The sequence below is a fragment of the Tauraco erythrolophus genome, chromosome 21 (assembly GCF_009769465.1).
Source record: "Tauraco erythrolophus isolate bTauEry1 chromosome 21, bTauEry1.pri, whole genome shotgun sequence".
Classification (NCBI taxonomy): domain Eukaryota; kingdom Metazoa; phylum Chordata; class Aves; order Musophagiformes; family Musophagidae; genus Tauraco; species Tauraco erythrolophus.
Genome location: NC_141485.1, coordinates 7,633,007 through 7,656,287, shown reverse-complemented (window position 1 = coordinate 7,656,287; position 23,281 = coordinate 7,633,007). Strand labels below are relative to the sequence as shown.

At 45.7% G+C, this 23,281-nt stretch overlaps 2 protein-coding genes across 2 annotated transcripts; one reads left to right on the top strand and one right to left on the bottom strand.

Moving 5' to 3' along the window:
• The first annotated feature begins 276 nt into the window (after positions 1-276).
• LOC104382058 (1-acyl-sn-glycerol-3-phosphate acyltransferase alpha) lies at positions 277-6,076 on the top strand. Its single transcript, XM_009989923.1, has 6 exons — positions 277-461; positions 1,823-1,956; positions 2,411-2,586; positions 2,869-2,964; positions 3,482-3,554; positions 5,931-6,076. The coding sequence occupies exons 1-6, from the start codon at positions 277-279 to the stop codon at positions 6,074-6,076; spliced, it is 810 nt and encodes a 269-aa protein (XP_009988225.1).
• A 2,056-nt stretch (positions 6,077-8,132) lies between these two features.
• LOC104382061 (eosinophil peroxidase) lies at positions 8,133-19,783 on the bottom strand. The gene is made up of 13 exons (XM_086624633.1): positions 19,687-19,783; positions 19,014-19,110; positions 18,237-18,412; positions 17,502-17,625; positions 15,511-15,640; positions 14,685-14,885; positions 14,274-14,589; positions 13,662-13,822; positions 13,044-13,296; positions 11,411-11,581; positions 10,272-10,509; positions 9,536-9,753; positions 8,133-8,173 (listed from the first exon to the last, which is right to left on the bottom strand). The coding sequence occupies exons 1-13, from the start codon at positions 19,781-19,783 to the stop codon at positions 8,133-8,135; spliced, it is 2,223 nt and encodes a 740-aa protein (XP_086480759.1).
• Positions 19,784-23,281: the final 3,498 nt, after the last annotated feature.

The following is a 23,281-nucleotide window of genomic DNA, read 5'->3' as shown; positions in this document are numbered from 1 at the left end:
AGGCACCTTGCTGTAGCCTGTTTGCCCCTGCTTGCCAACCAGCTCCTACACACAATGCTGCTGGAGATCCCTTGCTAAACCGGCTTTCCACGGTCTGTTTAGCTCCGAGCAGCGAACACAGCCTTTCTGAAGCATCAGTCCCAACTTTCGTTCCAGCTTTGCACCACCCACATGTAGCTGATCAAGGGAATCTGAACTCTGCTCCACAACATCAGGCTCTTGTGACTCATTTACTGCTCTATGCAACACTTCTCTGGTTGACTCTGGGCTGGAAGGATGGAGCTTTTGCTCCTTCACTACCCATTTGCTTTTCTGTTTATCGCGTTTCTAGTCCTTTACCAGGTGAATACTGGGTTCAGATTCTTCTGCAAGATGACCTTCTATAAGTTGTGGGTCTTCACCCTGAGCGCTCTGGTTATTATAATCAGTATTCCTCGCGGACGTAACGTGGAAAACATGAAGTAAGTTGTCTTTGGCTTCTTTCTGCTCTGGGGGTCGATGGAGTCAACTCGTGCTCTGTTTCGGAGGGTCCTGGGAGCTGCGCCGCAGCAGAGAGGCATGAGTTGTGTGTTGGTGTAGAGAGTTGACAGGCCCTGTGATTCGGAGAGGGATGTGGGTTTCAGTGCTGTGTTTGAGTTGATAGAAAGAATAATGAATGATGGAAGGGAAGTATGTAGAAGGTGACATGAATTTGACAAACTGGGTAATGCCGACAAACTGGATGTAACGCATGGGGAAAGTAACTTTTCATTTTTAGTAAACCTCTCCTATCTTGTCTTGAAAGCTGTGTGTCCCTCCTCCAGGTAGCTGGTCATCCCCCTTCTGAGCTGTGTTGAGAAAGCCTCTGCAGGTGCTCTTCTCTTCCTCAACTTTATTCTGAACCAGTGCCCACCTGAACAGGTGTGAGCAGACATGGCCGCAGTGCAGCGCTGGCACCGGCTTTGTCACGTATGTCCCCATCGCTGCAATTACAGCCCAGTGCCCCCAGGTCTGGCAGTCTCTGAGCCCATCCCCGTGCTGCCCGTCCCCTCTCTCCATCTGTTACTGCCTCCGCAACGAGCTGCTGGACTTACCTGGAGGCTGCGCAGTGGGTGTAGGCTGTGATTAGCAGCGGTGGGCATTAGTAACTCGGGGAGTGGGAGGAGTGGGGGCTAGAAGCTGACTCTGCTATAGAGCAGCGTGGTGCTTGGAGCCTCCTGAAGTGCTGCAGAGGCAGGATTTACTGCTTCATCGTTGTGTGATGCAGTGGGACTTCATGTGTCTTAACTGAGCATCAGTCTTTCACTTAAAGTTTTCTGCAGTTCTTGGCTTTTGTGCCTGACTTTTTTTCTTTTCTTTATTTTTCCAGTATCTGTTAAAATATGGCTACTAGAATTGCAGTCTCATGTCACCCAGAGGCGAAATCATCTCTATTTCCACAGCGTGGGCAATACTGAGTTAGGTGCATGGCATGCTTATGGCAGCCTGTGTTCACGATTCAATTAGGTGGGCAAGGAAGTAGGTACAAAAAGGTGCACTACGAATTTGGGCATTATCTAGTATTTGGCTGATCCACAGAATTACTGTAGCTGAAGTTGCTTGGACATTGGTCTAACCTGGCTTGAAGAAAACCTACCAGGTGTATTTGTCTTCTCTTATGAAGTGACAAGCTGAAGAGATGTATTAGTTGCTCTTCTCCAAGTTACAGGTCAAATCTAGGGATGCGGAGAAGCTGGCTTGTCCGCAGGAGCATCTGTGAGATGGACTGGTTTGGAAGAACAATGTTTGGTTCCTTCACCCAATTTCAGCTTCTCTTTGGCTTATGTCTGCTCCCCTTTTCCAGGTTTTTGCGTATGTCATTCCTGCCACTCAAATACATCTTTGGGATCAAGATAGTGGTGAAGGGCAAGGAGAACCTCAGGACTAAGAAACCTTTTGTCCTCGTGTTGAATCACCAGACCTCTCTTGACATTATGGGTATGTGGTGATCCTGCCTCTTGCTCCTGGCACCATTGTCTGTAGGGGAGGGTAGGACAAAATCCCAAGTATCGTGGGCATTGGGGCAGAAGAGGCTGCTATATAGTCCATTACCTGCTAGCCCCAAGCCATGGCTGTTCTTCAAGGTATTTGAGCCCAATAGGTATTTTCAAATTAAATCAGCTTCATCCTTTCCAAGAGAATGGGGATGAGACTGTCAGTTGACCACAGCTGTGTCACAGCTGCTTTCATTCAGTGTCAGCAATTGTCCTCCTCTAAGTGGGTGGTTGGTCTGAAGACCCCTCGAATCCCTTTCCCACCATGTTTCTGATCATATGAAGCTGGATAAGCACTGCAGGCATGGCGTCTCCCAGAGCAGAGGGCCATAGCCCAGAATCTGAAGGAAACCTCAGTGCAGATGACAACTTGTTCTGTCCTTGATGTCCCCTTCCAGTGATGATGAACACACTACCAAATCGCTGTGCGCCCATTGCAAAGAAGGAAATCCTATACATGGGCACTTTTGGCATAGCGTGCTGGCTTTCAGGAGTCATTTTCATTGACCGCAAGAAGAGGGAAGAGTCTATCACTACCTTGACAGAGGTGGCACACTCCTTGCACAAAGAAAATGTGAGTGGGGAGGACTCTTTGGTGAGGAGCCACTGGAAAACATGAACCTTGATGTGGCTGGAAAGGGATCTTTGTCTCTGGGCTGGGCACTGGGCAGAAGAGAGTAGGAGCTTCTCTGGTGGGGTGAGTGTGTTGTGTGTCCATAAAGTGTTTGAAGTGGAGGAAGTGGATGTCTCTGCATGGTCAGGAGGAGCCAGATTAGTCCCAGGGGAGTACACCTGCACCATGGTTTAGAATAATACCTGGAACTCCTTCTGTCTCCATGTCTTCTCTCTCCTGCAGTACAGCGTCTTGATCTTCCCTGAAGGAACTCGCAATCATGGTGGCTCCATGTTGCCCTTCAAACGTGGGGCCTTTCAGCTGGCTGTGAAAGCCCAGGTGAGAACCACCTTTCTCCTGCTCTTTGGGGTGAAGTTTGCCTACCATGGTCCACCAGCAACCAGGGCTATGGGTCTCTGATCCCTGGCTTCCCTTTGGGTCAAGCACACATCCAAGAGCTCAGCAAGAGCTTGCAGATGGCACAGGAGGGGGGCTGTTTCTGGGACAGGTGGAAAAACTTTCATGACTTAGTTTGGGAAAAAAGTGGGGGGATCTTGACAAGAGCCCTGGACCTGCCCGGGGAGAGGCGAGGAAGGTTCTGCTGAACTGGCCTCTGTACATACCAGTTTGGCAATCGATGCATTGTTGGCCTAAATACAGAGATGAAAGTGCAAAAACCAACAGTGAGGACGTTGGGCGATACAGTAAAATGGTCTAAATATCCCTCTGAGTGCTGACTATGAGGCTGACTGGGATAATTATCAGCAAGGTGCAGGATTCACCTAAGAACATCAGTTCTCTTTTGGGGGAGGAATGGGGAAATTTGTAGATTCACTGTAGACTGCTTCCCCTCCAGGTCCCCATAGTTCCTGTAGTGATCTCTTCCTACCACAACTTCTACAACCAGAAGGAGAAGAGATTTACACCAGGTGAGGACGACATGGTGCAGAGAGTGGGCTGGGTGTTAGTGCAAGCTCAGTCCTTGGAGGGAGCCATGAGGTGGGTGGGCAGAGGACCATGTGCTATGTGGAGATAGCAGCCAGACAATGGCAGTTTCTGTCTTCTCGGGAGGGGAGGGAATGGGGGATTTCAGGCATCACTTTTGCCTCTCCCCTTGGATTTGAATCATAGAATACCAGGTTGGAAGAGACCTCAAGGATCATCTGGTTCAACCTTTCTTGGCAAAAGCACGGTCTAGGTTGTTCTCACAGCTTCTCCAATACCCGTATGAGGGAACCTGGAGACACAGTGAGTCCTGGGGCAGATCCTGGAGAGTTGGGGACCAAAAGCAAGCATGGAGCTCTCAGCAAATGTCAAGCTGAGAGCATGTCTCATCCCAGTTACCCTGTTCTTTCCAAGTTTCATCCATTTATGATGACAAAAATTTCTGCTGGTCACTGATAAAATCTGATGTGGAAAAAAAGACGTAAGTCATGGGCTTCTGAAAGAAAATGCAGGAAAAAATCTTTCAAATTCCAACAGACAAAAGTGACCCACCCTGTTCCTCCACTTTCTTCCCTGACATCAACCCCAAAATGGGCTTCTGCCAATTCTCACCCTCCCCCAGGCCAGCCCTCCTCTCTCCTAAGAGGAGGACTTACATCTGAAATTCCCATTCCTCCCACTGTTTGTACATGGGTGTAGTCATTCCTTGCAGGCAGACGCCTGGAAGAGAGAGTTGGTGCAAATGTTAAACACTATGTTGTCTGTTTCTACTCATCTTTCACCCGCTGGGTCTCTCCTGTCTTTGTTGGCCTTTTGCTACTGGAAGCTTTCCCCTATGTAGGGGTTGGCAGGAGCAGGGATGCCAGCCCTGCTCTGCTAAGCCCCCACTTCCTCCCCGTCACATCCCTGCTCAGCTGGGCAACCAAGATAGAGCAATTCTCTGGGAAATCAGAGAATACTGCAGTCAGAGGCATTTCTGGAGCAGCTTTTGTTTTAAGCAAGCCCAACTCCAAAGATAGATGAGTTTGCTCTGTGCATTGTCCAGCCAAGTTTGGAGTAACTCCACAGAAGGAGATTCCACAACCTCCCTGAGCTTTTTAGGAAAGACTGTTTGCAGTTGCATGTACATTTGCCTTTATAATAACCTCACCCTGGGAGTTTGTAGGTAGCTGACCTCTAAGCCCTTTCCCAAGTTCACTGCTGGAGAAGAACCACAGTTAGCTTTTCCTATACCTCCTCGCTTTTCCCACCTGCAAGTTTTGCCAGGGCTGATTCTGAAGATGTGCTACACGTGGAAAAGATTTGTGTGTGCTGAGCAGGCTGATCCTCAGGTCCAGGACAGCTCGCCATGTCCGCAGTGGCTCTGGGAATGCTGGTGAGCTTCTGGAAAGCCCAACTCCGTGTCCAGTATGCGCACTGTCATGCACGGAGGAAGTCTGGTGCTTGCTGGAAGTCTGTTACACCCCAACTGACCTACCTTTTCAGCACAGCCCCATCATCACACAGCTTTTTCTGTAGGACCAAGTGAAGCACAGTAGACTCCTGAGATACCAGGCCTAGCTCTGGATGTCAGATGTGCCGGCAGGGACCAAGCCCTCTGCTTTTGTGAAGCTCTTCTCTACGCTTCTGCTTTGCCTCCCTTGCATGGCTCTGCTAGCAACGCTGCTGGATCTCATTTCCTAGCACACGTGTAAAGGCATGCAAGAAAGCTGAAAAATAGCACAGACGCTCCCCGGCTCCTCAGGTGGGTCTGTGCAGGCAGCGTCTTGTCTCCATTGGCCAAAACACGGGCCACTGGGTACAAGAGCAGAAGGGCACGATGACAGCTCTCTGGTATATTCTTCCAGATTGCACCAGTCCATTGCTCAGGTGCTTCCCAAGAGGAGTAGGACACACCTTGGCCAAACAAGGAGTCTTAGGTGCAAGTTCTCCCATCCTAAAGTGTTTTTCTGGAAGGAGGGACTCTGCTGAATTTGATATACACAGATCAGAGCACGGTCAGTTTGGATGTGCTGTATTACAGACATCTCATTGTCTTTGCCATGATCCAGACAGACCCTGAGGTCTTTCCACCATGAAAACTTAGTCATATAAGTCATTGCATTTGTTACATTTGGGGAGAGATTCAACTGTTTCTCTATTTATGATTTTTGCGGTCTCTGTGGGTGGGAAAAGTCTGGTTTGGGTTTTTGCTGTGTACATCTGGAACATGGCTGGGTTGCTGCACAGCTGTTGGTGTGTGAAAAGGGGTGTTTCCCTTCATTTCTATCTTCTTCCTTCATTTGTACCAACCCCTCTGCTATGTCTTCTCTTTCTCTTCTATACCACTCACCTATTTCCTTCCCCTCTCACTCTTCCAGGGAAAAGCATCATCCAGATCCTGCCAGAAGTGGAGACCCTTGGCCTGGGCCCAGACGATGTTCCCAAGCTCACTGAGCAGGTCCGTGACTCCATGCTCACCACCTATCAGGAGATATCGGGAATGACGAACGGGACTTCCCATTAGCCATCCTATCTTCTAGCCCCAGCTGTGTGTGTAGCAGCTGAGGGAGATGGCATGGCAACCACAAGAAGGTCTGGAGCAGAGACAACCCTGGATTGCAACCCTGTGATATTGGAGACAGGCAAAACATCCACAGAAGAAGAAAAGCTCATAAGAAGAGATGGTGAAATGGTTGCCATGTTCCTTCCAGAGAACTGTGTCACCTGTGTGAACAGACACACGGCAGGTAGCTGGACATCTCTGTGTAATCGTAACCCTGAGAACTTCTCTCCAGCTGGACTCCAGGCAGAGCCAGACCCTTCCTGTGAGCAGCTTACTATCAACTTTTCCTATTCCAAACCAACAAGGTGGAGGCATTTATCCCTGAGCCCATGGCCATCCTGCCTGGGGAACTGGCTGTCCTGGGGTTTGAGGGTTGCCACATTCTCCTGGCAGCAAACTCAGGAGAAGACACTGTCTCCTGCCTCTTACCATGGGGTGGACTTGGAGGTACCTCTGCCATGAGAGGGGAAAGCCAAGGCAGCTTTGGGAGAGGGGAATTAAAGACCTTCCACGTGTCTGTAGGGGTTGGTGGTTCCTTGTTTTTCTTGGACTTCCTTTTGAGCAAAACCAGATTTTGCTTTCAGTGGTTGGGCAGATCTTGAAAATGTGAGGGGAACACACCTGGGGACTCAGAAACCAGCAGAAATGCGTTGCTAAACATCCTTGCTGTGCCCTGATAATCTCTTGATTTTTAACACAACCTATATATTTTTCAGTCCAAACACACTCTGGGAGCTGCAGCTCCTGGTTTCTGAATATTGCCAGGTTTTGCCCTGTCTTCTGTGTATCAGAGGATGGTGTCTTGCCTTCCTCTGCCCAGGGTCACCACAGCCTTTCCCCACTCCCCACACGCTGGGGGCTGATGGATCAGCACAGTCCCCACGTTTCATCACTCACTCCAGCCCCTGGCAGACCCATGGGGCTCCTGCGGGCCCCCCAGGCCATGGGTGGGCACCGTGGGGCACTGGGCTGAGACAGGCATGACTTGCCAGCACATCCCCCTGTGGAGAAGTACGCGTGCAGATGCTGTAGCTGTGGGATTTTACCAAGCATCAAGAGTCCTCAACAGAGAGGCACCTGCTCCACCCAGAAGCTTCACTCATAACTCTACCTTCAGCTGCCACCTTCTTGCTCCCAGTCCCCTCCTTCCCTCCCAGTTGTGCCAAGGAGAGCTGGAAACTTAATACGATTTTTACATGTTTGGTATTTAATTGACTTAATATGGTCTTGGAAGTGATCATCCCAGCCAGATGATTAATTTTTAGCCCTAATGCTTGTGGTTTACATACCAGCCATCTTACAGTTTCCTTTTTTATGCTGATACGTTTAGCCATGAACCACAGAACAGCCATAGAATGTTCTGGACACGTTAGACATTCCAGAATTGATAGCAAAGGTAGATGAGTGCACACAACATGTTTTATTCCTACCCAGCACACCCAAACGCACACGTGTTCACTATGGGATTTAAACAAAAGATGTCTCCAGGCTTCAGGATGAAGCTGCCATTCTCCAGTGTCTTCAAAGACTGAAATCTCACTACCGATTAGAAATAGCCTAAACCGTTTATGCCCTTGTGCAAAAAAAGGAGATAAGAGAAGCCTTGATGAAGATTACATGAACTTGCTGATTTCTGAGCAGGTACAAAGGATAAGGAATTTGATTTCGAAACGCAAGCACCCCAACCTGCAGATTTGACACCCATTCAGGATGGGAAGTAAAAAATTTGTCTTGATCGTGCCTTTAGAGAGACATAAAGCATGCAGCACTTGACCAAGTTCTGCACACCTCTGAACATTTTTTGAGGGCAGCAGACAGTAAAATATCACCACCCTTCTGTCTGAAATGTTACACTACTGGAAGCTTTTACAAACTAATGGAATAAAAATCACCATACAGCAAATAAAACAGCAGGCAGAGTCTTAAGCTCCTCTCTAGGAAATCATGTGCTGAGGTTCAGCAGTCAGCTGAGCATGATGTACAGGAGCAGTTTCTCAGGAGCAGCTTGGTGCCACCGTTAGGAGTTTCCAGCGCTGGTCTGATGAGCAGGATTAGAAACTGCCAGTGAAGCAGAAAAAGCTACTGAGAGGCAGAAAGTCTTTCTAGGACACAGTATTTCTCCCCACATTTTTTACTTGACTCCATAACTTAAGATAGTCACTGGTGAAGAGGTAACTGAGCACCAGCTCACCCCTGTATCCTTGTACCTCCTGAGACACTACAGTGCTTCCAGCCTTGCCAAAAGGTACCTCCGGTGACCTAACATCAGATAGTCCTTTGGATGAGTGGTTTTGGGGAAATTTCTTGGCACTCGAAAAAGTTAAAGTTTTAGCAGTTGGTTTTTAACACTCTGGGATTTCACCATCTCTGGGTTATGCAAACAGTTCAGCTTCCTCCCAGCCTGGTGATAAAAGAGCCACAGGAAGCAGCTCAGCACTTTTTAGTGACCATAAGACTAAGTTAATAAAAGAAATCAGGAAGCCTCTATTGTTTAACAAGAGGATGAACTTCAGCTGGACTTGGTTCCTAAAGAATGGGATGAAGTCACCATAATTTAGCCTTTATCTGAAATACAAATATCTTAAACAGCAGCATTTGTCTCAAATGCAGTTTATCAAACTCAATAAAGGAACTGCATGGAGATGCTTTGTGGTCAGAAGGACAGAGCAGGTGACCCCCAGGTACTGTGATTGCCTGTAAATGGGTTGCCAGAAGGAAAATTTCAATCCAGTCCATTCTGCTCAGGTCATATCTGTCTTCCACAAGTCTCTGTTCTCCCTACAACATTTTCAACTGGAAGAGCCCCTGCCAAAAACACTATCGGTAGGAGAGCACAGCTATTGTCCACATCTCTTTTATGAAGACACTGTTTTACTGTCTTTCAGGATGTGGCACACCATAATCTCTGACTATGTGTGTTAAACTACCTGTGTGTCAGGCCACATAGCATCAAAACAACTCCAGATATACCCTAAAATGATTTAAAGCTTTAGGGAAGGCAAGGGGAGAGAGCAGGGTCTTGGAGCAGCAAAGTAAGAATTTGGAGCAGGTTGGCTGATTCTGATCAATTTCTTCATGGACACTCTTCCTGTGAAATAAGACTCCATTTGTCCTGGAATAAGGTATTTAGAGCAGGACACATTCACAAGGGCCAGAACAGACTGGATTTTCAGGGATTTCCCTTGTAGTTGAAGGGGAGGAGGCAGGCTAGTAAAGGACGATAAAGGTGATGGATTGCAAGGAGACTAGGCTACCAGCACCTCTGCCTCCAGCCGTGTCTGTGTGGGACTGAATGGATGCTCGAGGTCTTTTGGGGACAGAGTCACTGTGACGACCTTAATTCTTTCATTTCTTTGGGCAAGGAAGAGCCTGACCTTGTAGGGCATTTATTATTTTTGACAGACCTCAGACAATGCCTACCTTTTGTGCCACTCTCAGGCTCATCTTTCCAGGGTGAGAGGTCGAGAGTGTCGATCTCACGGCAGTCAACGAAGTTGTTAGGATAACTATTGACCTTGAACACATCCCTGGGTATCTTTTTGATACGAGTATTGTCACAGATCACTGTCGACAGTGAGATTTTTCTCAGTGCATGCAACTGCTGCGGAGTGAAAACTCCTGGTTTCTCCCACCAGAATCTGCAATGATATTTTCAGAAACAGCTTAGAGTCCTTGAAGATGTTTGATGCTGGTTATTTGAGAAGATGGAAATCTGACCAAGATGAGCCTCTGCTCAGATCCGCCTTGATTCATCAGGCAGCAGGCACACCCCTTTGGAAGAGGTGTCTCCAGTGTGCCAAGTTCTGGCTTCTGCCACTCATCTGCCAGTACAGAGAGGCTGCCTCTTCCATGCAGCATCAGCAGGCTGCTGGGACTCATCCTCCCTTTTCATACCCTGAGAACAAATGTCACCTCAGGCAGAGACTACTACAGATCACACACGGCCTGGAGCTGATGCTCCTCAACTGCATGGGTCTGTAGGAATGGGCTGCAAAAAAGACCCTTTTGACAACTAGGCTAAAATCAAGGTGTGAGCCTTGCTGGGAGCACTCACTGATGTCTTGGAGATGGGCTGGATTAGTGTGTTGTGTAAAATGTCCGCATTTTTTTCCCATAATAAATGCTACGGAGAAGGTGTGATCTCAAAGCTACCTACCTGTCCCCTTCACGCAGGTTCCTGAACTGGGTACCAATGATACAGGCCAGGAGGGGTCCAACTCTGCCTTGGGGAACAAAGGGTTCTGCGATTGCCCCAATCCAGAGATCAATATTGTCTGGTGTCCCATACAAGTCCATGAACTTCTTGGCCAGTTTAGAATTGCCTAGCACCTCAGAGAATTCAGCTAAGTTTTGAGGCTGGGAGAGCCCACAGAAGCGCCTCCAGGCATTGTAACCTGCAGAAGCAGGAACAAAAGCTGATCAGGACCCATGTCTCCCCACCATCTTCCTAGGCTCAGGAGCTACGCAGACCACTTAACTCATGCGCAATATCTGCTTCTTCTCATGGCATTAAAGGATCTGGAAGACATTGTCTAGACAGTTACAAGAGATGCCATGTTTTCAGAAGTCCTTTTTGCATGCACACACTAAACTAACAATTTGGGTTGTCTTTGCACATGGCTACAAGTCGCATCCTGTCGGTTAGAGCTACCTAGTGATGAGGGTGAATGCATCAGTCTTTGCATTTTGGGAGGCAAAACTTCTAGGATCAAAGTCCTAGAAAAGAGCAACATTTGGTTGGGCTTAACCCAAGAGCACCCATTCTTCTCCAATGCTTGGGAGAAATAATATCTTGGGTGCAAGCCACTTCTGCTCAGTGCTCTGGGTTGTCTGCGGACACAAAATAAGCATTGATGGGCTAAGAACAAAGCACAGATGGTTTTGTCTATCCCATGTGAAAGTTGAACTTGGTTGTTTGCATCTATACCTTCTATACCTCACATGCTTTCTCTTTGCAACACACCATTGTTTCTACCCCTCTTTATTACATTATCCCAACTATGATAGAATCAGAGAATGGTTAGGGTTGAAAGGGACCTCAAAGATCATCTAGTTCCAACCCGCCTTTGCTTTCCAAGCCTTTTGTCCTTGTCTTAAATCCCTTGGAAAAGATCTTTATACTACAGAGACCTTTTCTTCTCTGAGCTTGACTTTCTATCCATCCTTTGCCCTCAAATAAAGGCAGTGTTTCTTCCCATTGGTATGGAAAAAGCTTAGTACATTTGTGGAACTACTATAAACAGCAAAAGTAAAAAGAGTATTGTTCACAGGACCTGTGGACTTGTGTCTTCTTACCTGGAAGGCCATGGTCTCTTCCCCGTTGCATGTTCAGAGCTGCTAAATCCAGACCCATTATCTCTGTCTGTTCAAAAAGGTGGTTCTGGAGCTCCTCAACAAGCATTTGATTCTGTTTCATCAGTTTTGAATGATCAACCACCATGCCCCTTATCAGTGGGTCAATGCCACCTGCATTCATTGAAAATCAGGAGACTTTTTGTATGAAGTTCCAGCTGTGATGGTCCTTTTTATGCAGATGAAACAGTGCTGCATTAGATGTCTTTTTCTACTCTGTGTGGGGTTCACCTAGCTCCATATTTCCACTTCAATATATACTAGTGCTTATGTATATATCTTCATATGGCAGCAGATGAGGCCTGTCTTTGGTGACTAGATTCCCCATCCCCATCCCTCAACCTTCCCTTCTGCAGCCCTCAATCCACTTGTCATCCACCTGGACCTTCAGGTCACTTTCTGCAAAACTGCTCCTTAGCCTGTCAGTCCCCAGCACATGCTGATAAATGGGGTTCTGTCCAAGGTTTAGGTTTTGCAATTGATTTTGTTTATAATTAGTTTAGTTTATTAAAATAGTTACTTTTTAATTTCTTTTAATTTTAGTTTAGTTTATTAAAACAGTTCATTTTTAGAATTCGTTTATAATTTTGTTTATAATTGACAAAAATTATCAAAACATTAAATACAACGATAGAATCAATTCATGTCTATTTGTCTACATCTTTTTCATAGCCATTAAGAAAACAGTAAAACATAGGAAAATTGGCTGCTTATGTGTATTTTGGTATGTTTTCCGTAATCAGTTAGATAACTCATTTTGGAAGAGACAGTTGTCTTCCTTGGAAAGTTTCATGCCTGCAGATACCAGCTGTGTAAGAGCAGGATCCCATAACTCCCTTGAGAATCATGGAGGTGGCCACCACTAGGAAGCAATTATGCTGTCTTAGCTCACTTAGACTGGACGCACCACCCTCTGGCAATGCCTACTGATTACAGGGGGATATAACAGCTGAGATTGACCTCAATTTTGGTTGACTGACATTCGGCGCCATGAGTCTCATGCCTCCTGGAACAACATGAGCAGTTGCACTATTTGAGTGAACATGCAATGCCCACACTGTCGAGTCTCACTGAGAGGTGTACAGCAACCTGGGAACGAGGTTTAACCTGTCACATACTCTAGTTATTTACTGACACGCTCAGAATATGAAAAACTGTGCAAATGAAGCTACAGAATTGTATATTCTGATGCAAAACCCTGCTGCAATGTGGCTGCTTCTGCAGGAGCTGGTGCTTGGTAACGTTCAATGGTTGGAGTATAACGGCACGTAATTTTTAGCAGAGCCCCTTTGCCTGGGTACAACACAGAACCAGTGTTAGGCTGTGTTTGGTGACAATTCTGGAGCACTGTCCTGCTGCCCCACATTTAGCAGACCACCACTTTGTCTGCAACCCCTTGGGTAGACATGTCATGAGCACCTTCCAAGCTGCATGGCTCTATAATTTGTTTGAGTCCAGTTAAACAAATGGAGATAAGGCAGTTTTTGGAGTCTAGGCTTATGTCTTGCAAGCTGACCTCCACATGAGCATCTGCTTCAGGACCAGGCCAGGACTGCTGGTCACCCCACATTCTTACCTTCCATTATAATTCTCCACGTAGCGCAGAAGGTCAAATGCAGAGGGACATGGGAGAATGAACCCAAAGGCTGAAAACTGTCATCCAAACGGGATACAAAAGGCTGTACTGACGTATGACCGAATCGGAAAGCCAGGGAAAAAACATTTGAGACTGTAGGATCCACATTCTCATTGTAGCCACTGTACAAGGGGATCCACTTGTGGGTCTCCTCAGCGAGCAGAAGTGGGAGGTAATCTCTGTATGTTATTATCTGAAAAAGCACAACAGCAGAGCAAGTTGTCAGCAGCTGTAGCAAAAATGCCATCAAGTGCAGAGCATGAACATGGACTCTGTCCAGTAGCAAAGCTCATTAAGATCTTTGAAAAAAGAGCTGTAGCCATCACATGAGTTTGGCATGATATATTAGAATTATTTAATAAAGAATTGATAAATTGATAAAATAATGGATAAAAAGCTCTGGATATCTGTGCCATCTCAGATGAACCACAGTTATTGGCAATTTTTGACTGCCACAAATAACTCCACTGGATCTGCAAAGCATGGTTTTCCTCCTTTTCCTGGAGGAAAAACCATTCCTAAGCACGCAGATGGTAAATGGCGAGCAGTTTTCAGTACCTGGTTTATGGCAACTACAATCTTTCGACCTTCTTGGTAAAGCTTTTCTCCATCCCAGTGAGGATTTAATTTCCTCAGCTTTGTAACCAGGCGGTTGTGTTCTCGTAGAAAGACAGTGTGCAGTGCAGAAAGTCCCAGGTTTTCAGTTACCCGTTTGTCACCTGCAAATGAAAATATTTTAGGAAGGTTGTAAATTGCCAGCAGAGTGTTAACTAAATTGATTAAGACCATTTAATTGTTAGTATTGGTCGAGTTGAAAACTGAATAGTGAATTCCAGGTAGGAGGGGGAAAAAAAAAAAAAAATCACTGAAGTTTTAAACACTGGTGGTTATTCTATTGAAAATTTCCCTTACCTTTTAAAACACTTTTTAAAGGGAGGATGATTTGCTGTAACTCTTTTGGGAAATTAAAACAAGGAACCTTTTGTATTTAAACAATTATTGTTCAATGATTATTCTTTTTTAATTTTGAGGAGGGTCCCGCATCTTTCACCTTACACAATCACATCTTGCAGCACCTCGTACAAATATAAAAAGACATCAGACACCTGACCATAATGATCCTTTTTGACTTCATGAACCATGGAAAACTACTCCACAGATGCACCTTACCTGCTTTAAAACAGGGGATATTCATGCTCTCGTTGGTGAGAACACAAACACTCTTTGTTTTGTTCTCAAAGGGCAACAATTCCAGCCCCGCATCCGTAAAATTCTGATTCACAGCCATCAAACCCAGCTGGTTTGTCTGATTTCTAATACTCTTTGCCACAGAGTCTTCGCTGCCGTACACCGTGCTGGCATCGATGAACGAGCTGACGGCGTTGATCTGCTCACGAGTAAACGTCCTGGGATTGCACACGGATGCCGACTGGATGAACGGCATGCAAGAGTTTGACCTCAACATCCGTGGATCATCGGGGGGAAACTAAAGCAAACAAACATAAGCGATGCCTCAGAAAGTCATGTGGTTTTATTTTTAATGTCTTAAGATAGTGTAGGATGGAATGAAAGTCAGGGTACCTTAATTGGGAAGCAAGGGGGCTTGAAGGCACAATCGGTCTCGCAGTGAAGCTTCGGGCTTGCTCCTGCACCACTGGAAGGGGCTAAGTCTATGTCATGGTTGATCCACTGGCCCCAATGCATGAAGACAAGAGAGAGTTCTTGATCTTGAGTGATGTTCTCGTTGGCCGTGTGAGCAATTTCATTTGACACTTTTCGAACCTGCAGAAAATGAAAACGTGTGACTATCTCTACCAGGGTGAATTTACCTCTCAGTATAACACCCACTAGAAGATCATGCCCCAGATGATCTTAGGTAAGCTCATAAGAGTTAAGTATGGCATTAAAGAGACCCATGCCATGCCCCAGCTCTATCAATGCAGATGTGGTCAGTAGCACCCTCTTGACCCTACAGTCATTCAGCCATGTCCAGGTTTGTGGTAAGCCTTTTATGGCTGAAAGTGATGTACATGCACACATCCAGAAAAATCAAGATGATGGCTGAGGAACACCAAAGCCTTACAGTTTGTATAAACATCCTGGTGTATTTGAACATCCTGTGGTGCTGTCTGCATCAAACCTTGGGATGTACACTTCTGAAAACGTTACACTGTCCATGCTTTGCTTTGTGAAGTATTCACAACCTTTTTGTTCATATCTGTCTCCAACAAAGCATATCACCCCAAGCCATAGCTCAGTTGTAGAAAATGAGCCTCTATTTAGTGGCTGAGATCAGAGGAAAGGGTCAAGCAATTAACACTCTAGGTGTTGCCACTGTTTCATTTCTGATGGATGCAGTGAGGGCAGTGTCCACTGCTGTTATCTGGACAAGAATAACAGTTCTCACCAGTGGGAGTGGAAATCCATTGTACAGCTTTCCTTCACTTGCTCCTCTGGGAACAGACACTCCGTCTTCATACGCCGCTGGGAGCCAGCGAGCAAACGCGCGGTTCGAGGACCCCAGGTGAGAACGCCTTCTGGAGTATCACAAGAAGAAAAGCAAACACTGCTGTTATTTCAGAGGTGAACAGGCTTGTAGAAACTAAAGTTTTGCAGCCCTCTAGTAACAGAGGTGGTAGCCAGAAAACACTGAGAAGTAAATGCCAAGATTATTACTGCAGAGAAAAATGAACTTTTTTGACATTAATAAAGTACTCCTCATGCCATTATATTAATTTTACTTGGTATTTAAATCTCTGTAGCACCTCTGTTTCTACTGCTGCTCCACACAAAAATCATTCTCACAACAGGGCCACCACCAATGATGAGGGTGGCCATGCCTTGGTCCAGCTGAGAGCTGGAAGCTTCCAAGGTTGAAGATCCTCCACCTCTGCGGGGACCTGTGCCAAGGCTGTCCCTTCAGGACATTTTGCCCCATATCTAACACAAAACCTCTCAAACTGCAGCCTACAACTGTGTCGTGATATTGCTTCATACTGCTCAGAAGAATTTGAATCAGTAAATGCAGCAACGTTTGTTCAGAAGAACAATAATGGCAATGATCTGTGGCCCCAAGGATGCAGGTTATTTTGGGGAAACCAGTTACTGAATATCAGCTGGTGCATAGCAACTTTCTGTGTTTAAGCTCTTAAATCCACAGAACCTGGGTAACATCTGCTTCTACTGAAAAAGGAGTGGTACATCCAGAATTTACAGCAGAATGCTGTGAAGCAAGAGCATGCCCCAAGACAATCGCCACATCACAGCTGAAGCAATTCCATCAGATATTAAGAACCCAGTATCACCACAACTCGTTTTGACTATTACCATCCTTGCACACAGACTTTTGCAAAATATTCAAGTGCTATCTCATGGCATGCGTCTCAAGCTAAGCAAGATTCTTGGAAAAATGTTGACATATCCCAGAATCCCCTTGCTTCCAAGTGTCTTTTTATCCCACTGGCAGCCCACTAGATTAGCAAGTCCAAGCACAACCCTACCCAAGCCTACAAGTCAGCACGAACACTGCTGTCCCTGGGGAGCTGAAGGCTCTGGGATCTGTGGGTAAAGGTACAGACTGACTGTAACACCAACACTATGAGCTCCTTGCATGTGTGTTACAGAGTTGTGCTATGTCTTCACATCTGGCACATCTGTTTCATGCCAGATGCACATCAGAAGCAAGTGCCACTCAGACTTGGGGGCTGGAGTTAGCTCACCAGGCAGCAAATCTATGGCAGAACAGGACAGTGAGCCTTGACTTCCAAGTTTTAGGCTAGAAATTTTGCCATCTTCTAGTGAAAAATAGCTAACAAGGAAATAATTAAATGTGTGATCCCAGGTCTGAACCAGGAGGGAAGCTATGTGCAAAAAGCTGAAAAATTTCATTTTTCAGATTAAGGATACACAATAGATGAAGCTAGAAGAGCCAAGAATTAAAGTGTTATTTACTTGCCATCCTTAAGCATCACGACAGTAGCTGCACAGATGTGTCAATAGCTGAATATTTTCATATGAACCACACTGGGGAAATCAGCGTTATCCGTGTTATAGAAGAGTGGAGGGGTGATTTCCTGGAACCTCAAGCTGAGTGAGAGGCTGGCTGCCATAACCACAAAATCTACTTTCTTCAACTTTTCACTCCCCCTCCCCAAGAAGTCACTTCCTTCATCCAAAGCAGCATGTGGAGGGCAATGGGCTCAAATCTGAAATTTTCAAGAAATGACATTTTTTCCTGCCAGGCATAGGTAGAAATGAAATATCTGGTTTAGGCACCACTAAAATGAGCATTTCACTCCTCTTGCCCTGTTGAAAGGTACTTACACAAATGACCTTAAGCCATCTATCCTGGGTCAAAGTACAGACTTGAGACTCTCCTTGTCCGCACACAAATCCTACCTGTTGTTGCACTCCCCAGTAATGGTCCGGTAAACGTCATGCTTTGGGCATTTAATGGAACGAATCTGATATTCACAGCCAGTTTCTTTGGAAATCACCTCCTTCTGTTTCCTGTCTAGGAGGTCTGCAGGAGAAATCAAGCAAAATAACATCTACTCTTACTCATTTTTATTTTATTTAGGTCAACATTTGAGTCAGCTGTGTCAGAGCTGTGGATATAACACACCCAGATTTGAATGGTTAATTTGGTGCCTAAACCTTTTCAGGCATCAGATCTCACCTCTGGGCTAGGGAAATTGGATTGGCATGGAACAATTTCCCAGGGGAATATGAGGAGCATCATCACCAGCAACTGGGAAGGAAATTATAAGCACGCAAAGTGGTACAACCGGGGCAGGTGGGTGTGAGGACCAGAAGTGGAAGATGAGCTTCTGTTCTCACCAGTCAGAGTCTCCGGGCCTTCAGAATGTTTTGTCCCAGGTTTATCCCACTTATTGTTAGGCTGGTTTTATCACCAAAGATATGAGACAGGCACTGCCAATGATGATGATTGAAACACCTGGTGGTCCTGTCTGTGTCTGAGCACACTTGAAGTCTATTCACCTGGGGCTGTTGTGGGGAAGGGCTTTATCAGCAGTTATTTGGATCACAGCAGAGCTGCTCTCTGACACTGCTGCTGTGGTAGATTTTCTACTCTTAGCTGTTTGGAAGACGCTTTCATCTAAACCACATTACCTGTGACATTGAATCTCCATTTGCCAGAGAGATGCAGCTTTGTTTCGAGGAGTTTCAAAGTAGTTTCCAAGTAATCGGCAGCACGGATCGCAGATCTGGTTCTTCCTACCGGGTCCTTTAAGTGCTTCAGGAAATCCATTGGGTTGGCAACCTTTTCCTCTAGTTTTCTCTTTAAGCTGAGCATAAAAGAGTCCCATGAAGCACTTTCTCTGAAATCAGACCTCCTCTGTGATGCTAGGCTGGGTGTACTTGGACATGACAGCACTGCTGGGTCCCAGGCAGGCTCTGCTTACTGAGGACAAGCTGTCTGCTCATCAGCTCTGCGCTTAACCTCAAAGATTTTGGCAAACAAATCATTGTGATCGCCTATTTCAAGTTTGCATTATGTCCTTGTCACAATAAGTTTTGTTATACCGTGTGAAACGCTAGATTAATGGAAACTTGAGTTATTCAGTGACTGGATAAAACTTTACATTTAGCATGTCACAAGATATGTTCTGTGACCAGAGAGACAACCTTGACCCCATTGCTTCTTTTCCTGGTCTCATGGCTCTTTCTTGCACAAGGAAAAACTTTCTGTAGGGTGGGTGGAGAGAGACTCGTCTCCAAAGCATCCTGCTGCCTGGAACCCACCTTTTGGAACAATACATGGAGGGATGCCTGGGCTTTGACCTCCACTAAAAGTTATTTGTGACAGGGTGCTCATCTGCACAACTATCTCATGACTGTGGTCCTTCTGGAGAGAGGCAGAACTTCAGCAGCTGGGGGAGGACTCACCTTTTTCGGGCATGTAAATATGCTGCATCTACCAGCTGCCTAGCTTCATTAATGCTGCTCAGAAGAGATGAATCTGACAGCACCTCCGAGTCTTCTACTAAAAAAAGAAAAAGCAGAAATCAAGGATACTTTCTAATGTACACCAGGAGCTACACATCCCACCCCATCGCTGGGTGCTGAGGTGCACTGAGTCACCTCACACGCAGTTCCCACTGCGCATTTAGTGCTTCCTGGGCACATTTATCTCCTCTTGCTCATCTGCTTCACCCCATTGTTGAGGCCCTGAAAGTCACAGGGCAAGAAGTGACTGTAAAGCAGTAGTTTGTTATCCATTTCACAGAATTGGTTCTGATGGCTTTGGGACGCTTTTAGGGAGTTATCTTCCACCCTTCTTTTTGAGGCTATTCTTCCCTGTCAGGAGGGACATGCACAGAAGCAGCCAAATACACGATCTGTGACTCAGGTTCCCTGTCATAAAATGATGATGTGCTTGGAAGACCTGTTGGTTAAATAGACAATTCAAGTTTCTCAGGCATTGACTTCACTTTTAGTGGGTCAATCTAAAGGATATTTCTATTTTATATTGAAGCTACACCTAATGAGAAACTCAAACTGAGTTTTGACTCACACCCTTTCAAGCACAGTAGCAGCAGAGCGAGAAACAGAAACTTACTATTTAATGAGGAGTTCAATGCTCCGACTAAGCAGAGAGTGATGATGGATCCTAAGAGAGTAATTCTTGGTTTTATCCCTAGAAAGAAATGCAACATAAATCTTCTGGATGGGCAGGGCTTCACTGAAGTATCAGAAAAGAGTGACAGGTTTGATTTGAATATTTCTTTCAGGATCTAGGAATAAGATACAGCACCCCTCTGATCAGGTCCGTAGGTGGGTCTCTGGCTTGTGCACTCTTGCAACTCTTGTTGGCAGGACACAGGGACATCCCTGTGGTGCAGGGCAGTAAGTAAACTGGGCTGAGTAATGGCCAAGGAGGAGACAGCCAAGTACAGTCCAGGCTTCAGGGATAGAGACTATTGGAAGGTGCGTTGGAAGAGGGCAGTGTCCTAATGTCCTGCCTTTGGGACCATCCTTCTGAGGTGGCTGGTGTAGAGCAGGTTAGACCCGAATATGTCCCTCTCTGCCCCCTCTCAGTCTCATTACTGAGCAAAACAAGCTGCTATATCTAACACCAGTCTTCCAGCCTTTGATCCTCTTTATTAGTCTTCTTTATGCTCTCTGAAATTTATTTCTATTCCTTTTTCACATTAACACTAGAAATGCGTATCATTTAGTCTCATCAGTGTTATATACAGAGGCAGAGTGCCTTCCCTAAAATGAGATCTTTAGCCAAAATATTGCAGTTAGGTATGTTTTAAGGAACTTAGTCAACATTTCAATTGTTTAGAACAGGAAAGACAGACAAAATTTGGAAGAACTAATGAACTTCTCACAGTGGGGCAGGTTATCTTGCATTTACGGTCCGTGGAAATTCTTCAACCATCTTCATGGGGATTGAAGGCTGCTTATTCCTTGCAGTCTTGCAGGATATTGCTATATGAGGCAGGAATTCTCTCCATCTTTTCTCACTTCTCAAAATAAATGTATTTCACACACTGGGGGAGAAGGAAGCATGAAGGACCACCAGCTTCTAACACTCTGCTCTGCCCCCTCCCTGGGCTTACCCATGGAATGCACCAATATCCACACCAGAAACATCAAAACAGTCAAATACAGACATAAAATTAAAAAGCACTGATCTTACCTGCCATCTCTGCAGAGCTGGTAAGACTGAGAAACAAGCCAGTCCTTTATAGCACCTGCACCAGGGCAGAAATCACCTGGGTCTGATCTGGGTGTGGCCAAAAAGGGAGAAACTGGGACCAAATGGAGCCAAGAGGAAATATCTGTTGGTTTGCTTTCCTGGATTAAGCAAAAAGGTGCTCACTTCTCCATTCCTTCTGATTAAATGTTGACTTCCTTTCTGACAAGTCAGTAAAAAGGCAGAAAAAGTAAAAGCACACATTTCTTTTCTGCAAGTGAAAGAGATCAGCTTAATTTTATGATGGTAGAAGATGATGGTGGAATTTGTCTTCTTTTCCCCTGTTGGTTGACATGTCCGATGGTTTGGGAAGCCAGAAATGGGTCATTTTGCCAAAACACATTTGTGGAGTGTATCAGGGTCTGAATACAGCACGTCTGAATGGTGGACCTGCCAAAATTTATATCTAGGTAAACCAAAGTTGCATCCCATTTAAAATTGCTTAGTGAGATGGTTTGTATAATTAAACAGTAGTCAAATCATCAGTAATTTGGAAATGCATATAAAATAACTGCTGAGCATTGTGGATGACAAAGACTGGACAGAGAACAAGGAAGCTTCACACAGAAAGCTCGAGCTGTCTCCAGTAAAGTCATGTGCATAATAATGTGGACAATCACAAAGTTACATCTGTGCAAATAAGAACAAGTCAAAGGAACAAAATGGGAGATTCCATCCTGAAATATCCAGAAGGGAACAAAGTGTTGGGTAAGCTGAGCACTTCAACATGGATTACAACAGCTATACAGTTGGAAAAAGGGCTGTACTTCAGTGGACAAATGGGAAGGTAGCAGAAATAATTGGATTCTTTGAATTAAATTATCAGTCAGGCTGATCACAAAAGAAAATGTTGGATTGTTACTGACAATCAACCGTGTAAATCTAAAAGGATTAGGTAGCCAGTCCTTCCTCTTGTTTAAATATTTTCCCAGTCCTTATTAAGCCAAAATAAATAAAAAGAAAATATGAGAAAGGAAACTGATAAAAAACATGTATCATTTTAAATCTGGAAGAAAAAAAAAAGATTTATGAAGGTCAGGTTTTCAGAAGCTGAAAATATATCATCAATATGTCTCCCCTAAAGAGAAATTCAAAAGCAAAAGCAGAAGCTGGCCTCTCATTTCAGAGGGACTCTGATCACCTTGGCAGGTGCTCTACCTTGTCCATCCAGCCTTCTGCTTACAAAATGTATGTAAGCAGAAGTCCGGGTACCCGAAGGGTGGTTTTGCTAATTTTTTTCTGTTTTGACACGTACCATTGCAATTGCACCTCAGTGACAGTCTGGGAACCCCCGGGTGCCCTTGGCACAGGGACACTGTTGTGAGAAGTAAGGAAGCAGTTAATAAAGTTTTGCTTTCGCCAAGAGTTAATTAAGAAGGCGTAACGGGACACTTAGGGTTAAAAGTACATCGTAAATCCCTCAGAGTGGTTAGAAGTACATCATAAATTCCCGAGATAAGAAGCTGAGGGACTGAAGCCAGGTGGAACCAGAGGAAGTTGAGAAGTTCATGCTGGTGAAGACTCCTAACTTCATCCACATGGACCCTCCAGACGACCACCAGGACCAACTGTGCATAATCAGGGGGCGAGGGGAGAAGGGCAGAGTTATGTAAATGACTTCCCAGGAGTAATTGTAATATCCCCTCCCTGTCCCCAAAATCATAATGAATATGTAGTAGCATCTATGAGGATGTAACCGGCCGTGGTATAAACCACCTGCTGACGACTGTGACCGCGCTACGGTCATGATCTTCGCTCCACTGACTTTGTCCCCAAATAAAATACGTGAAAACTATTTACGTGGGCTTGTTTCTCACAACCAGGGGCTCTTCTGGGATAATCAAAGCCTCACCGCCGTGGAGCAACGGCACGCCTCGCTGAATTTAGTGGTCTCTTCAGCTCCCTCCAGCACCATCAGAGGTTGATGGTAACGACCCCGGCGGGGGACTCGTTGATCAAAGAAGTGGCTCCCTGGGAATTACCGCAGCAGCCAATGATCCTTGTGCACAAGACCTGGATAAGAAAAAGGGACTGTAAGTATTATCCGGGTGGCTGGGACGGGGGGACTGAAAGGCGTGAGAGTGAGATGCGGGCTGAGCCTGCGAAGCGAGTGCGGAGCCTTTCTAATCACGGTTCCCATCTCCCGCGAGGGGATCGGCCGGTGAAGAGACAAAGCAAATGAAAAGGAGTGAGTGAATCCCCTGGGAAAAGGGGATGGGGGACGAGTAAGCCTAGTCCCGGGAAGAAAGGGAGCAAGGACATGTCATCAGACATTCCCCAGACAGTCCATTAGGAATAATGTTGGCAAATTGGTGCTTTAATCCATGCACCAAGGGAAAAGACAAGATAAAAATGGTTTGTTATTGTATGTTTGAATGGACCAAGGACACTATTAGACCAGACTCTTGTATCGGCCAAAATACGGGTCGTATGAGGGCTGGATTTGTCA

Bases quoted from the DNA above. Each gene is read 5' to 3' on its own strand.
- LOC104382058 (XM_009989923.1), top strand. From the start codon at position 277: ATGGAGCTTTTGCTCCTTCACTACCCATTTGCTTTTCTGTTTATCGCG. The intron at 1,957-2,410 runs GTATGTGGTGAT...GTCCCCTTCCAG, and splicing joins GACCTCTCTTGACATTATGG to TGATGATGAACACACTACCA. The intron at 2,965-3,481 runs GTGAGAACCACC...CTTCCCCTCCAG, and splicing joins AGCTGGCTGTGAAAGCCCAG to GTCCCCATAGTTCCTGTAGT.
- LOC104382061 (XM_086624633.1), bottom strand. From the start codon at position 19,783: ATGTTGCATTTCTTTCTAGGGATAAAACCAAGAATTACTCTCTTAGGA. The intron at 15,641-17,501 runs GTAGGATTTGTG...GTGATACTCCAG, and splicing joins ACTGGGGAGTGCAACAACAG to AAGGCGTTCTCACCTGGGGT. The intron at 14,590-14,684 runs GTACCCTGACTT...TGTTTGCTTTAG, and splicing joins CCCCTTGCTTCCCAATTAAG to TTTCCCCCCGATGATCCACG.